At 45.3% G+C, this 13,941-nt stretch overlaps 1 protein-coding gene across 1 annotated transcript in view; it reads left to right on the forward strand.

Annotated features, from left to right (window-relative positions):
- Window positions 1–11,812, forward strand: part of IREB2 (iron responsive element binding protein 2) — a 32,972-nt gene extending 21,160 nt beyond the window's left edge. The window contains exons 10-22 of the mRNA XM_006905334.3: window positions 75–175; window positions 2,132–2,248; window positions 3,268–3,427; window positions 4,147–4,282; window positions 5,440–5,524; window positions 5,844–6,000; window positions 6,324–6,448; window positions 7,790–7,894; window positions 7,992–8,134; window positions 9,135–9,282; window positions 9,374–9,496; window positions 10,525–10,710; window positions 11,402–11,812. Coding sequence (XP_006905396.1) covers window positions 75–175; window positions 2,132–2,248; window positions 3,268–3,427; window positions 4,147–4,282; window positions 5,440–5,524; window positions 5,844–6,000; window positions 6,324–6,448; window positions 7,790–7,894; window positions 7,992–8,134; window positions 9,135–9,282; window positions 9,374–9,496; window positions 10,525–10,710; window positions 11,402–11,512 — 1,697 coding nt within the window. The 3' untranslated portion in view covers window positions 11,513–11,812. The remainder of the gene's footprint in view (window positions 1–74; window positions 176–2,131; window positions 2,249–3,267; window positions 3,428–4,146; window positions 4,283–5,439; window positions 5,525–5,843; window positions 6,001–6,323; window positions 6,449–7,789; window positions 7,895–7,991; window positions 8,135–9,134; window positions 9,283–9,373; window positions 9,497–10,524; window positions 10,711–11,401) is intronic.
- Window positions 11,813–13,941: the final 2,129 nt, after the last annotated feature.

Raw genomic sequence — 13,941 nt, forward strand, 5'->3', positions numbered from 1 at the left:
CGTCGAAGTTCAGCCATAACCCCCAGAAGATTTCACAGCTCCTTACTGGATTTTCTTGTTCATCATCTTTTCAGGTTTTGACAAAGCCAAACTCGAGTCAGTAGAAACATACCTTAAAGCTGTGAAATTGTTTCGAGACGACCAGAATGATTCGGGAGAACCTGAATACTCCCAGGTACATGCAGAGTCACCGCCCAGCGTGGGTGGAAATTCTGGAGCCTGACCGCGGGGGTTGGAGTCCAGCTCTGAGCTTTATTAGCTGTATGACCGTGGGCAGTTTGTTTACCCTTTCTGCCTCGGTTTCCTCCTCTCTGAAATACGAAGTTCTTCTCTGCCTCGTAGGATTCTTTTTTTTAGAATAGGATTCTTTAGAGATTAAATGCAAATTTATTACGACAGTTTTGGGCACATAGTGAGTGTCTCAGTCAGTGATATTATTTAATAAATATCTGTGACTGGGCTTTGACTTTATTCGTTCAGTTTACATAGATTTCTGTTACAGGGAATTTTACAACATTTTATCAAGTCTAAATTTTTAGTATTTAAAACATACAATTGATCATTGTAACTTTTTCTACTTTATCACAAGAGTACCTTATACATTTTATAAAAATGAAAGATGTACGGTTACGTGGTCTTGAAAGTTAAAGATACTTGACGATCTAAGCAAATAGTTCTTGTCTTTTGGAACTTTTATTTATATTTAAGTACGTAGAATTCACATTGACGAAAGGCTTAATTTTCATATAATTCATTTTCTAGGAGTGTGTTAAGGATCTTAAACAGCTTGGTTTTATCATAGGTCTGGTTACCTGTTAAGCTGTTTTTTGCTGAGAAATATGTTTTCTCACCCAGCTTTATGTTTTTTTGATAGCACATCTCCGTACCCGACCCGTTTGCCTGTCTTTTCCCCACTGGAAAACAAGTAAGCCCCATGAGGGCAGAACTTGGCTTTGTTCGGCACTGTCTCCCCCGCTGCTAGAGCAGTGCCTGGCCCGTGGTAGACAGCAAACATGTTAGACGAACACATGAGTGTGCACAGGTCTACTGAAGGCCAGTATAAAACCCATAGGATTTGAATTTGTGTGACACTTTGGGCAAATCTTTTTAACTTCTCTGATCATTTTCTGGTCTCTTTCAGTTCTGTTTATTGAATCTACTGCTTTGTCTCCATTAAAACAAATAAGACCTAGAGGGAAAGGATAAAAAAATTAATTGGAAAGTGTGGGTGGTATAATAAACTAGAATAAATTTGCCTATGAAAATCTCGACCAGATTAAGAAATAAAACTGAAATCCATCTGGGTGTTGATTTCAAGAGGAATTCATTAACCACATACCTAATGGCCAGGACAGATGGCCTGGCTTCGTCACGCGAGCGTAGCAGAGAAGCAGGGCTGCAGTCCGGGTCCGTCGGGACCAGGGCCCCTTCAGTCCTGGCGAGAGCCAGAGCGAGAGAGTTTGGACTGACCTGACCCCAGTAAAACGCAGGAAGAGAAGTGGTAGGCGTGGGAAGAAATGAACAGGAACCTAGTGAGGAGCTGAGATTTGTACAGGACGTGATTTTTAACACCGAGGAGTGAAAAGCACGTCTGCAGGAGCCTGGACACTGGAGCCAGGAATAGCAAACCCTCCCGCAGTGTCCCGCCAGCACCCTCTGCTGACCAGACGTGACAGGCACGCGAAAAGGAAGGAAGGTTTCCTTAGCCCTCCGTCCAGTGTGCCGTCCACCGTGCTGGGCAGGCACAGAGGGGCGGATGGGAAGCAGTCAGTCCCCGGGGGCAGTCAGTCTGTAGCTGGCGTGTGCCTTTGCTTGTCTCGGGCGTCTGTTAAGACAGTGTTTATCTGTGGGAAGAGAACAGTTGGGAAATAAAGTAATTTATATAGACTGCTCAGCTGGTGGTGTGCTACTTAGCATACTCATCTGCTAGTCTTTTAGCAAATTTTCATATGTTTCCGAAGTTACATAGGGTTTTTAAATCTTTATTTCTGGGGGTGTATCTCACCATGAAAACGAGTTGCATTCAAACAAATACAAACATACTCATTCTGCTCCTGAAAGGAGTGTTCGTGTTGGAATCTGTCCCGACGAGCCCTAATCCCTTTTCTTCCCCGTCGCTTTCATGTCCCAGGTGATCCAGATTAATCTGAATTCGATAGTTCCATCGGTCAGTGGTCCAAAAAGGCCGCAAGATAGAGTCGCTGTGACGGATATGAAAAATGATTTCCGAGCTTGCTTGAATGAAAAGGTGGGTTACCTCTTGGTCGGCACACTTGTGCACTGAGGAGGGAAAATCCAGAAGGTGGCCCGTCAGCACGGTGTGCTGCTGTCTTGTCTGTGTCACAGCGCACACCGGCGGCCCCCTTCTTCTGTCTGAAGGGCAAGCGGGTCATTTGATGAGCTTCTTCCCAAGTCTAAGGATCAGAACTGATTGTATCTATCTAAATCAGAATTTAAATTAATTAAAATGAAAGTTAAAAATCTGGTTTTTTAGTCATGACAGCCTCATCTCAGGTGCTAAATAGTGACATGGGACGACTCTGGCTCCTGTCCTGGACAGCAGGGTGTCGAGTGTTGATGTCACCACACAGGGTCCTGTGGACAGCACTGCTCTGGGCTCCTGCAACTTCCAGGCGAGAAGGAATCAGGGCTTCGGGCCTTCCACCTTCTCTATTCTGAGAACCAAGAGCTGGCTTTTTTATTCAGAGCTTTTGTTTTTACGATAGCTTAATTTTTTTATTGCGGAAAATGTCATACTTGTACAGGAATAAAACAGTTTTGTGAACTGTGTACTTCGCTTCGACAGTTACCACCTAGCCAGTTTTGCGTCATCTTTTACACACACACACACACACACAGACAGACGGGATTATTTGGAGCAAATCTTCAGGGCCATTTTTAACAAAGAAAAAGTTTGTCCTATATCTTGAGCATTCCTGTAAGCAGGAACGGACAGAGAAGCACGGGGTCAGGGGAGACCCTGTGTAGTCGGACTGGGCCGTCAGCAGGTTGAAGCTTAGGGACACCGCAGACGCCCCTCTGCCCGTTCACGTTCCAGCTGGATCACAGCTGCTGAGCGTCACGGGCCTTCAGCATCTCTCACAAATGGTCAGAACTTTGAGTGTTAAATCCCCAGACATCAAGGACCTGCCACTCGTTTTTTCCTACACGTGCTCGTAGCAGTGCCAAGCGTACCATAGCCGTGCTTGGTTCCGTGGAGCGGATGAAGAAAGGATTCAGTGTGTCTTTATGTGCACATTTGCGTAGGTCGGATTCAGAGGCTTCCAAATTGCAGCCGAGAAGCAAGACGACGCCGTCTCCCTTCATTATGAAGGAAGAGACTATCAGCTCTCCCACGGGTCCGTGGTCATCGCCGCCGTCACCAGTTGCACCAATAACTGCAACCCATCGGTCATGCTCGCCGCAGGTGGGTGGTGGCGCAAGGCCACGCGTCACCCTTTCCTAGGTTACCTTTACCTTTCTGTTAGATTCACTCTCTGTTTCTTAGGTTCTGCATGAGTGTCAGTGCGTATGTTTGACATCGAGGGCTTTCTCAGACAACTCAGGTCTGAAGAAGGCTGTTTGATTTACGCTGTCAGTTTTGATTTTCTTATTACTTACGTGTCTTTTAGGTTTAGGTCGTGTCCGCTGCTTCTGTCATTCGGAAGGGCACTTAATTAGCAGATCTCTTGACAGTGGGGTAGGAGTTTACCGTAGCAGAGCTGGATTCCATCGAGAGTACGAAGAAGGTTAAAGCTGACAGGGATCGTCAGTGCGATAAGTTGTGTGTGTGTGGAGCGATCGGTAGTAGTTTGAAGTACTTAAGCACTGTTAGTTTATTACAATTATGGCATTTAAAATGGTTCCGTTAACATCTCTTTATTTCCTTTTTATTTTTCCATTTGCGTGCATGATACTATTAGGCTGTACCTTAGTAATTTACAACGTAAAGACTAGCATATCTACTATGTTTTTTGTTTTAAATGAAACAAATCAATAGTTTAAAGTGGACAAGATAGAGTAAATTTCTGATTGGACTTTTACCCTAAATGAATGGAGATCATCCTGTTGCATAAATGAATTCTTCCCCCTTCGATGGGCGGGAAGGACACCGCCAGAATGCATCACTGTTTGTTCACTGTGCAGGCCTTTTGGCTAAAAAAGCTGTCGAAGCTGGTCTGCGTGTCAAGCCTTACATCAGAACAAGTTTATCTCCAGGCAGTGGCATGGTTACGCATTACCTCAGTTCCAGTGGCGTGTTACCATATCTCAGTAGGCTCGGGTAAGTGACGGTCGCTACTCATATTGATTCTGGTATCAGGGATTGAAGCTGCTTGTTCAGACGTTTCGTATACAAAGACGGTAGAAAACACATGCCTGCATCTACTCGTCACCTTGTCCTCCCCATACCGTTTCTGAGGCCTTATCACTCAGCAGACGTTACTGGGCACATCTGGTGTACAAGGCAGCATGTGTTGGGTACAGAGAAGTAGGCGTGATCTCTAGCTCCAGGATGGAAAGATGCGACGGACGAGGAAAACCAGGTATCGGTGACCGACAGTATAAGGGCTGGTACCAGGCAGTGCGAACTGTCCATGAGTTTCGTAGTCAGCTTTCAGAAAAGGATGGACTCTTTCAGGTTGTACTTTTAACTGAGCTAACTTCCTTAATTGAGTTTTTATGAGGTTATTAGTTCTGTGAAGCATAGGTTAAGTGGTCCCTGAACTCTGGAGAAAATAACTTATGTTTCTCACGTTCTCAGGTAATTGAAGCTAATTATGTTTTCAGTGAGTATTTTGGAACATACCGTCTTACATAAATCATCAATTCTTTTGCAAGCCTGATAAATTTTGGTTTTTGCGGTGGAGGGTTTAGAAGAACAGCTGAAAGTAGTTTTGAGGATTATACATTTAATTTTTTAGTTCTGTCATCTTGGAATTTTTGTCAGGGACTTTGGTTGCTTTAATTGGTTGAGAAGTGAAAGATTCACCCCTAAGAGCACCCGGCCGCAGTGCCCCTTGGGGCCTCCGGTTGGGCGGTAGCCAGTGCTCTTGACACTCTTCAGTTTAAATGAAGCCCTGTGGACGGAAGTCCAGCATCATTGCTTTTGAGAGGTCGTGTTATATTTCCAGCTCGGGACACTCGAGCAGTTTTCCCGTGGTGTGATAGCTTCTGTGCCAGGCGTCGTTAGCCTCAAAGCTCAGTAGGGAGCCGCCTGCGCGTCCAGGCTCGTCACAGGTTTGCGCGCAGCCCAGCAGCACAGAGCATCGGCCTCCAGCGCCCTGAGCCGTGAGCGCACGCGCTGACGAAGCTTAACCGTGGCCGTGAGCGTGCTCTTCAGTTAACCTCACCGCGGGGCTGGGAGCGAAAGATGAGACTTGTCCTTATTTATCCCTGTTGAGATGCTCTGTCCAATCACACTTCTTTTCTGAAATGCAGATTTGAAATAGTTGGCTATGGATGTTCGACGTGTGTGGGAAATACAGCTCCGTTATCAGAAGCAGTTCTGAATGCCGTCAAACAGGTAAATTGCGTGCATCAGCACGACAGCCACGCGGGATTTCGTAACTATAGTTTACTATGAAATTGTAGAAAATATATATTTTTCTGCTGTTCTTGCACCCCTTGGGAAGAGTAACCCATTGATCATAAAATAATTTAAGTAATTTTTAGATTTTTGAAGTAATTCCGTAATAATGTAAGGAACTGCTTTGGCGTATTTACACGATTGACAGTCCTGTACCTAGTAACGGGGATGTTTCTTAAAAGAGAACGTTTGAGGTTGCTTGTGTACGATCGTCATACATGTCTCGAATTGACTATATTTGTGTGGTTTTTTTCAGGGTGATTTGGTTACTTGTGGAGTTTTATCTGGAAACAAAAACTTTGAAGGTCGTCTTTGTGATTGTGTTCGTGCCAATTATCTTGCCTCCCCGCCCTTAGTGGTGGCTTACGCCATAGCAGGCACCGTGAACATTGACTTCCAGACGGAGCCTCTAGGTACCTTTTCCTTTGCACACATGTGCACACATGTGTGCCAGCACACACTTCTCCCACACTTGCTGCATTGTAGATGCTTCTTATACCAGCCGCTCTGAGTTATTTCAGGAAGTCTGCCCGTAACCATAGTTATTAATGTCTCTGTTGATCTGAAGAATATAAAATGCGCACGTAATTAGTTCTTCCAGCCGCTAAGCCTGAAGGACTCTGTCGTTGAATAATTGAGTCATTTACCTGGTTTCTGTGTTGTCTTTGAAGAGATGTGAACATCTCGAGGGAGAATTATTTTTTTATACCAAATCTCATTAAAATTTTTTAACCAGGTACTGACCCTGCTGGCAAGAATATTTACCTGCATGATATTTGGCCTAGTCGAGAAGAAGTTCATCAGATAGAAGAAGAACATGTTATATTATCCATGTTCAAAGCGTTAAAAGAGAAGATAGAGGTCAGAATCTCACTTGTTTTTTCAATAGTTTAATAAAGTGTCACTGTTTATATTATGCATCTTGCTTTTTGAGTAGAATAAAAATTTAAATTACATTATTTTTAATTACATTATTTGAATACGGAGTTCTTAGTTATTTTGAGTCTGGAATCTAATATCTAAGAGACTAACTTAGAGTGTTAGTATTGATTTTATCACATACTGGAAAGGTATGGCAAACATTTCTCTCTGGCGTCCTGTGAGCTCGTTTCATAGAAGCTGCCCTTGTTTGTCACATTCAAATGGTTCAGAATTTAAAAGAGACGGACAGGACGGTGAAGTCTCCCCATCCGCTGCCCCGCACGCGCTCTCCCCCATCTGCTCCCCATCAAAGGCGGCCGACGATGTCGGTGTCTTAAGCGTCTTCCAGAGATGCTTTGCGCACATGTGAGCACATGTGTAGTCACGCTTCAAGAACAGAGACTGTGAGGGCAGAAAAAGTATTTATTCACTTAGTAAACATTTATTGAGTACCCACTATGTTTTTGGCATGTATCGATGATCAAAACACTTTTCATGGGGAGAGGCAGACAGTGAATAGTACACCATATAATTAGGTAAATTACATAACGTGTTCAGAAGTGATATTGCCATGCAGACATAGACCAAGGTAAAGAGATATGGGGAGTAAATCGCAGTTTTATACGGGATGGTTGAAAACAGGGCATTTGAGTAAAATTTTGAAGAAGGCGAACGAGTTAGCCGCCTCTCTAGACAAGGAGCAGGGCTTTCCAGGTGGAGGGAGCAGTGTCAGGGTGTTGGGAGGGACCCTAATGAGGGCCTGTGGCTACAGCAGAGGGGACACAGGGAGCGGTGGGGGTTGAGTTCACGTGGGATGTTGGGCCCTTGTGCGGGTGTGGTCTCCTCCTCTGGGTGAGGTGAGGTGGGGGTCCTCGGAAGGTGTTGGGCAGAGGGCATCCTCATCTAAGGGGCTGCTCTGCCTTGGACAGAGGGTCGGGTCAGAGGGGAGGCAGGATGAACAGCTGTGGTCGGGTGCAGACGGGAGGTGCCGTGGTGGTGGCCGTGGCTGCTGGGTAGCGGCGAGGTCTGAATGAGCACAGTGCGAAGGTCGCACTAATCCGCATGGACAGATGCACCGAGCAGAGCCGAGGCCTTCCTCCATGGCCGTGTTCTGAAGGTCGGCAGCGTGCCCCAGAGCACGCTTCCTCGGCCTTCAGGAGCCTGTAGATCCTTCTGCGTGGCCGGGCCTTGTCTCATTCTGACCTAAGCGCCTGTCTTCACGAGCCTTTTCTGACTCCATTTTCTCTCTCTTTTGGTTCCCAACCGAAACCATATTGACAGATGGGGAATAAACGGTGGAGTTGCTTAGAAGCCCCAGACTCAGTTTTGTTTCCGTGGGACTTAAAGTCCACTTACATCAGGTGCCCTTCATTTTTCGACAAGCTTGTAAGTACTGTTTCACTGCTTCATCTTTGAAAGGTGGTTATGAAGTTAAAAAAGGTCTCGAAGAGTTAAATGCCTTCAGCTTCTTCTCACCTTTTAGACCAAAGAGCCCGCTGCACTCCAGCCCATCGAGAACGCCCACGTGTTGTTACATCTGGGGGACTGTGTCACGACAGACCACATATCGCCTGCAGGAAGCATCGCCAGAAGCAGCGCTGCTGCCAAGTACCTGACAAATAGAGGGTACGTGCGCCCGGTCCCCGGGTGTCCGAGAGGCTCCTTTATCCAGCGGGTACACACTGTTGCAGTGTCTGCCTGGGGTACCTGTTGTACCTGCCGTTCCTTAGAACTTCAGAACTTGAAATTGCTATTTGAGGTCAAGCGCTTGCAGGCTAAATAAAATAAATCAGTGATTGGAAACAGGAATTTCCTTTTTTTAGTGCTACTTTGTTGAAAAGTCAGCTTAGTCTGACGAACCAAATAATAAAGCCTGGTGATTGGTTCCAGCCGCCCCCGCCCCAGCTGTTGGAGCACAGCATTTAGACGTGTGCTTTGCGGGCTGTAAGGGCTGCATGCATGAGGCCAGGCCTGGTCGGTGCCCAGTCAGAGACAGATCTTCTCCAGCCAGTAGATGTGATGTCTGGTTCGTAAGAGTACAGGGGACAGAATGGCACGTGAAGTGATGCCATGGAGGTGCAGTCAGTACAGCCTAGAGACAAAAGCATGTGACAAAGTACAAGAGGGGACAGAAAGGGAGAGGGAAGGAACGTAGAGACTAAAAAAGACTCGATCAACCGAATGATTTACGGGCCATGTTCGGACCCCGATTTGAACGACGACAAAAAAGGCGTGGGGAAGGTGAGGGGCGCTCGGCTGTTAACTGGCTGTCCGATGCGAAGAAATCGTGATTTCTTTTTTGTGTTGTTTTGCTTTTTTGTTACTGAGATGTTTTTTAGGAGTCCATGTCATTTAGAGAAACATGCTGAAATACGTATAGTTGAAATATGACATCTGAGTTGGCTTCAGAATAATCTAATGGGGGTGATTATAGATGAAACAGCCCATGAGTTGATTCGCGTAATTTAGTGATAGGTGCATGGGTATTCACCGTTCCATTTTCTCTACCTTTGTACGTGCTTGCAATTTCCCGTAATAAAAAAGTGTTTTTGTGTAAGTTTTACAGCCGAACAGTGTGTGGTTATTTCCTAGCTGAAATGAAAGCTAACTTTTGTAACTCTTCTAGCCTTACCCCTCGCGAATTCAACTCTTACGGAGCCCGGAGAGGTAATGATGCCGTGATGACGAGAGGCACTTTTGCAAATATCAAGCTTTTTAATAAGTTTATTGGAAAACCAGCTCCCAAAACAATTCACTTTCCATCAGGACAGACGGTAAGGACGCATACAAAGCACGTATACAAAGGCGATTGCTAACCTCATCAAAATTCATATTAAAGATTTTTGTGTTTGTTTCCGTGTACAGCTAGATGTATTTGAGGCTGCAGAGCTGTACCAGAAAGAAGGTATCCCACTGATCATTTTAGCAGGAAAGAAATACGGTTCAGGAAATTCAAGAGACTGGGCTGCCAAAGGACCGTATTTGCTGGTATCGCTTCTTAAATGTTATTTTCTTAAACATCAGCTTTAAGTATTTTCTTTATCAGTAATGTTCTAGCGAAGTTTATTTTGCTCATTTGGAGTTTTTATGCTTCTTTGGATCTTACAGTATTTGCGGGTTTTTTCAAGTGATTTTATATCTTCCGTACTCATCTAGTTGCATTAATACTCTGAATCTGATGAGACTTAACATCAGTCTTATTTGAAGAAGTCGTGGTAGAGGGAAGGGAGATTCTGTCTTAAACTAACGCTTTATAATAATAGTTTGTACTCTTGGTAATGGTACTTACCCGTTTTCGTGTAATTTTCTCCGATTTGCTCCATCACGGTTAACAGACTGAAGACGTAGTGGGCCAGATTTTACTCCCCCCGCCCCGCCCCAAATAGTTGGCGGCGGTGCCTGGCGGGACAGTAACTTGGGGGACAATAAATTTTTCTGTTTGAAGTTGGGAAACGGGTCTGGAGCCTCTCCAGCTTACTTTGTCCCGAGAGCAAACTCCATCTCCTGGAGCGGGGCCGAGCGGGGACCTTGCCGCTGCTAGGGACCCCCGCCCAGCTCTCCGGGGCTCTGAGGACCTCGCCTCCGAGTCTCCAGCCTTCGTAGGTCCTTTTCGCGCGTGGCCGCAGAGCTGCTTGCCGTCGCGCCCTGATCTGTTTCTCTGGGGTCGGTGCTGCCTGCTGCGTCAGCTACTTGTCTCCTCTTCCCTTTGCTGCTGCGGGCTCGTAGCTTCTCTATTTTTCTACTTTAGTGGCATTTCGAGAGGGGTGTTGGTGACCAGTCAGGAACCCTCCTGGGTCCGTCGGAGGGCCGAGCAGCCGCCCGTTCACAGGGGGCCGCTCCGAGTGCACAGACTCCCCGGGAAGCTTCTGGGACCTGAGGCAGCACGGGTTTCAGTGTGGAGCGTTAGGCCGAGTTTTTACAGGACGGCCAAAAGGAGATTTTTTCTTTCCTTTAAAATGCTCAGTAAAGCAACTTTCAGAGATGATCGGAGGAAGTAAAATGTGATTTTGTTACAGGGTGTGAAAGCTGTTTTGGCTGAAAGTTACGAAAAAATTCACAAGGATCACCTGATTGGGATGGGCGTGGCCCCGCTCCAGTTCCTCCCGGGACAAAGCACGGGGTCCCTGGGCCTGTCCGGCCGAGAAACGTTTTCTTTAGCGTTTCCTGAAGAGCTCTCCCCTGGAGTTACGCTCAACATCAAGGTATCTCTAAATTCTCATGTGCGATCGTGTGCAGTGTGCTCAGAGAGATGGTTGTCAGGCGAAGAAAAGCAAGGACTGTCAATTGCACGCTAGGGTCGGTCAGTGAACGTGAGCCGTGGTCGAAGACGGCTCTGTTTCCCGTTAATACAGTCTCTTGAGGAAAAGTCAGACGCACTGGACACGCAGTCCAGAACAAGGAAGATCTGTGGACTCCAGGCGCGCGTGTCCAGCTGCCCTTTCCCGGCCGTCAGCTCGTTCTGTTCTGCTTCGCTTTTTCATGCGGGCGTAGGCTCCTCCCCCGGGAGCAGGCAGAGTCGAGCATTCAGGGTTAGAGTAACACAGACTTTACAATTAAGAAAGAAGGAAGAGAGCAGCAGATGTTAAATGCAACGAGTATTTCAGGTAAAACTGACTTCGAGTACTGAGTGTAGCTTCCCCAGTTAATAAGTCAACCCGAACTACTTGATACGATATTTATCGTTTAGAATTAGGCGTGAAAACACCTGTTTTTCTCCTTAACTCCAGAGCCCATGGTTAGGTATCTCAGGTGGTTTTCAAGCAGGAGAAATGTCTTCCACACAGAGTATGTGGCGGGTATAATCGCTGACCGGGAAGACAGATGGTACTAACTGCCAAGGGACACTGACCAAAGGTATTAGCACTCACGTGAGATGTTTCTGTTTGTTTAAAGACAAGCACTGGAAAAGTATTCAGCGTGATCGCTTCGTTTGAAAATGACGTGGAAGTAACGTTGTACAAACATGGAGGATTATTAAACTTTGTGGCACGAAAATTCTCATAGTATCTGCTCGCCACGGACACCGTTCCTAACTGGTCACTGCACACAAAGCCTTTTGTGCTGGACCCAGGAAACCTCGCCATGGAGCCACAGACAGTTCCGGATGCTCACTGATCTCATCCATGGATGTAAATGCTGGTGAATCAACATAGAGACAGAAATGAAATCTTCTTGATTTTAAATAATATACGAATGGTGCTATTAACATTGCTAAAATCAGCGTGTGAAGCGTGTTATGGAAGAGACCTATGAGGGGATATTTTATCAGACCATTTTGTAAATAAAGGCGGAAGTTGAACTTGTGTTGAAGATTCTTATATGAATAACCTTCCCGAAGTTGTTTGTTTAGTTTTGCACCCATAAAACTGTATACTGCTGTTTGTTGGTTTAAGTAGGAGATTAAAATACAAGGAGCCAGATCAGATTCTGAGATTGTGGAAGTCGGACTCTGATTTATAAGTGGACTTCCAGGTACATCGGTTCCTTTTCGGAACTGTGCCGGGGACAGTCGGCATTGTCGGTCTGTGCCACGAGCCGGGGTTGCCCTCTGTCTCCGTCTGGCCGCAAGGGGTGGAAGCTGCCCCAGGCACAGTCACTCTGTGCAGTCGGCAAGGTCTCCTCCCCATCAGCACGGGTGGTGGCAGAGGGCAGCTGACAAGCACCACACATTAGCCACGGCATCTTAATCGGATTAGATGATTTCACTCAATTTACACGGTAGTGTAACTTCCTGTAACCCAATTTTAGATGTCATTAACCAAAATCCCACTCATTTAGAGTTACCGAAGAGAACTTTATTTAATCATTAAACACTAAAATGATTTCCCCTAGACTGGAAATGACCCCCCCTAAATTACATGGTTGCTCAACCCTGAGCATTTTAAAGTGTTGGTTATTTCTTAGTTATTTAGATTGATTTTCTGTCGTTTGAATCATTGTTTTACTTGGGGCGCACGATTCTATGAATGGCTTTATGTTTTCGTTTTAGCTGAAGCTGACCATCGGCGTAAAACATTTAAGTTGTGGCTGAGCACCGTAGATGCATGTCCGTTACCACCTCACGTGTTCTGTCCGCAAGAAGTTTGGCGACTTTTAAGAAGAAGAAGATTGGCTAACTGATTCCAGAAAGTCCTAAGCCCCCTTTTTTAAATGAAGAAATTAAACTTAGTAGGCAGAAGGTCGAGTGCAGTGAGTTTTGTTTTCACACGAAGATCATCAAGTGACCTGATTTACTGCAATTCAGAGTTGGCTCACACTACACGGAGTAAATTATTTGTTTTAAGCTAAAATGCTGCAACTATCAAACCAGTGGGTAAAGACCACTGAGACTTTTGCACATAATCAATCACACAATCTTTTGAAAATATTCAGCAGATAATATGTTAGACAATTAGATGGGCTGGAGTGTGACAAAAGTTTCCCTTTTTTATTTAAATTTTTTTATAAATATTTTCTGTGGTACTTTCAGATCATCGTGTTCTTGATTTTTAGTGTACCATGTGTCTGTCAGTGCATGTATTTTTAATTTACATGAAAACATGAGTTAGGGATTGAGAAGTTAAGTTGAATGTTAAGTATCTGTGACATGCTTTGAAGAAATGATAATTCCACGTTCGGGGTGGCACCTATATTATTTTTAAACGTACTCTAACATGCAGCCTGTGGGCAGAGGCCTGGGCATCGCCATAAACAGCTGATCCGGGAGTCGAAGATGATAAAGCTAGCCAGCTGTGAATGAAGCACTTAAACTTCCAGTCCACCTCGTCCAGTGATAGTACAAGCGAATCTTGAGTGTGAGGAAGGGATCGAGGTTTCCTTAATCTCTTGCTTATATTCAGTGAACCAAAAATCTCGAGAAGCATGATTATCCGTTGGGGAGGAGAATTGCGAATGTATGTCCCAGTGTACCTTATACTTCTGCCTCTAGCCAAATAGTGTGTTTGCGAAAACGTGGCGTCTGTTGGTTTCTATTGTTTTACTTATCTCCTTCGTTAACTACATCTGGGTCATTTTATGTTTAAAAAACAGATACCGTGGAAGTATAATGGTTACATAAGAGAAGAAAATCAGCGTTGTCACCTTCAAGCACATTATGCTACGTAGCGTTTCTGTGTTTCGTTCTCTGGGTTTTGTTGCTCCAATAAATGATATCAGGGAAAATGTCATCCGACCACTGAATCGCCATTAGTATAACTAACAAGTTCCCAGGATGACCATTGTCATTCTTTCCTGTTCTATCTCCAGATGTCCAAGGTGACGTGAATGAGAGGCATCAGAATTCCTTTAGCCAGATTGCTAAGTTTTCACTGGTGATCAAACTTAAGTGGTACTAAAGGCGGCGGAGGGGAGAAGTATAGCTAAGACCAAAATCAGAGTCCTAGTCATTTGCATTTTTGCTGACAGTGTTGTGTGCATCGCCTCCTCGGTGATGA

The sequence above is a fragment of the Pteropus alecto genome, unplaced genomic scaffold (assembly GCF_000325575.1).
Source record: "Pteropus alecto unplaced genomic scaffold, ASM32557v1 scaffold60, whole genome shotgun sequence".
Taxonomy (NCBI): domain Eukaryota; kingdom Metazoa; phylum Chordata; class Mammalia; order Chiroptera; family Pteropodidae; genus Pteropus; species Pteropus alecto.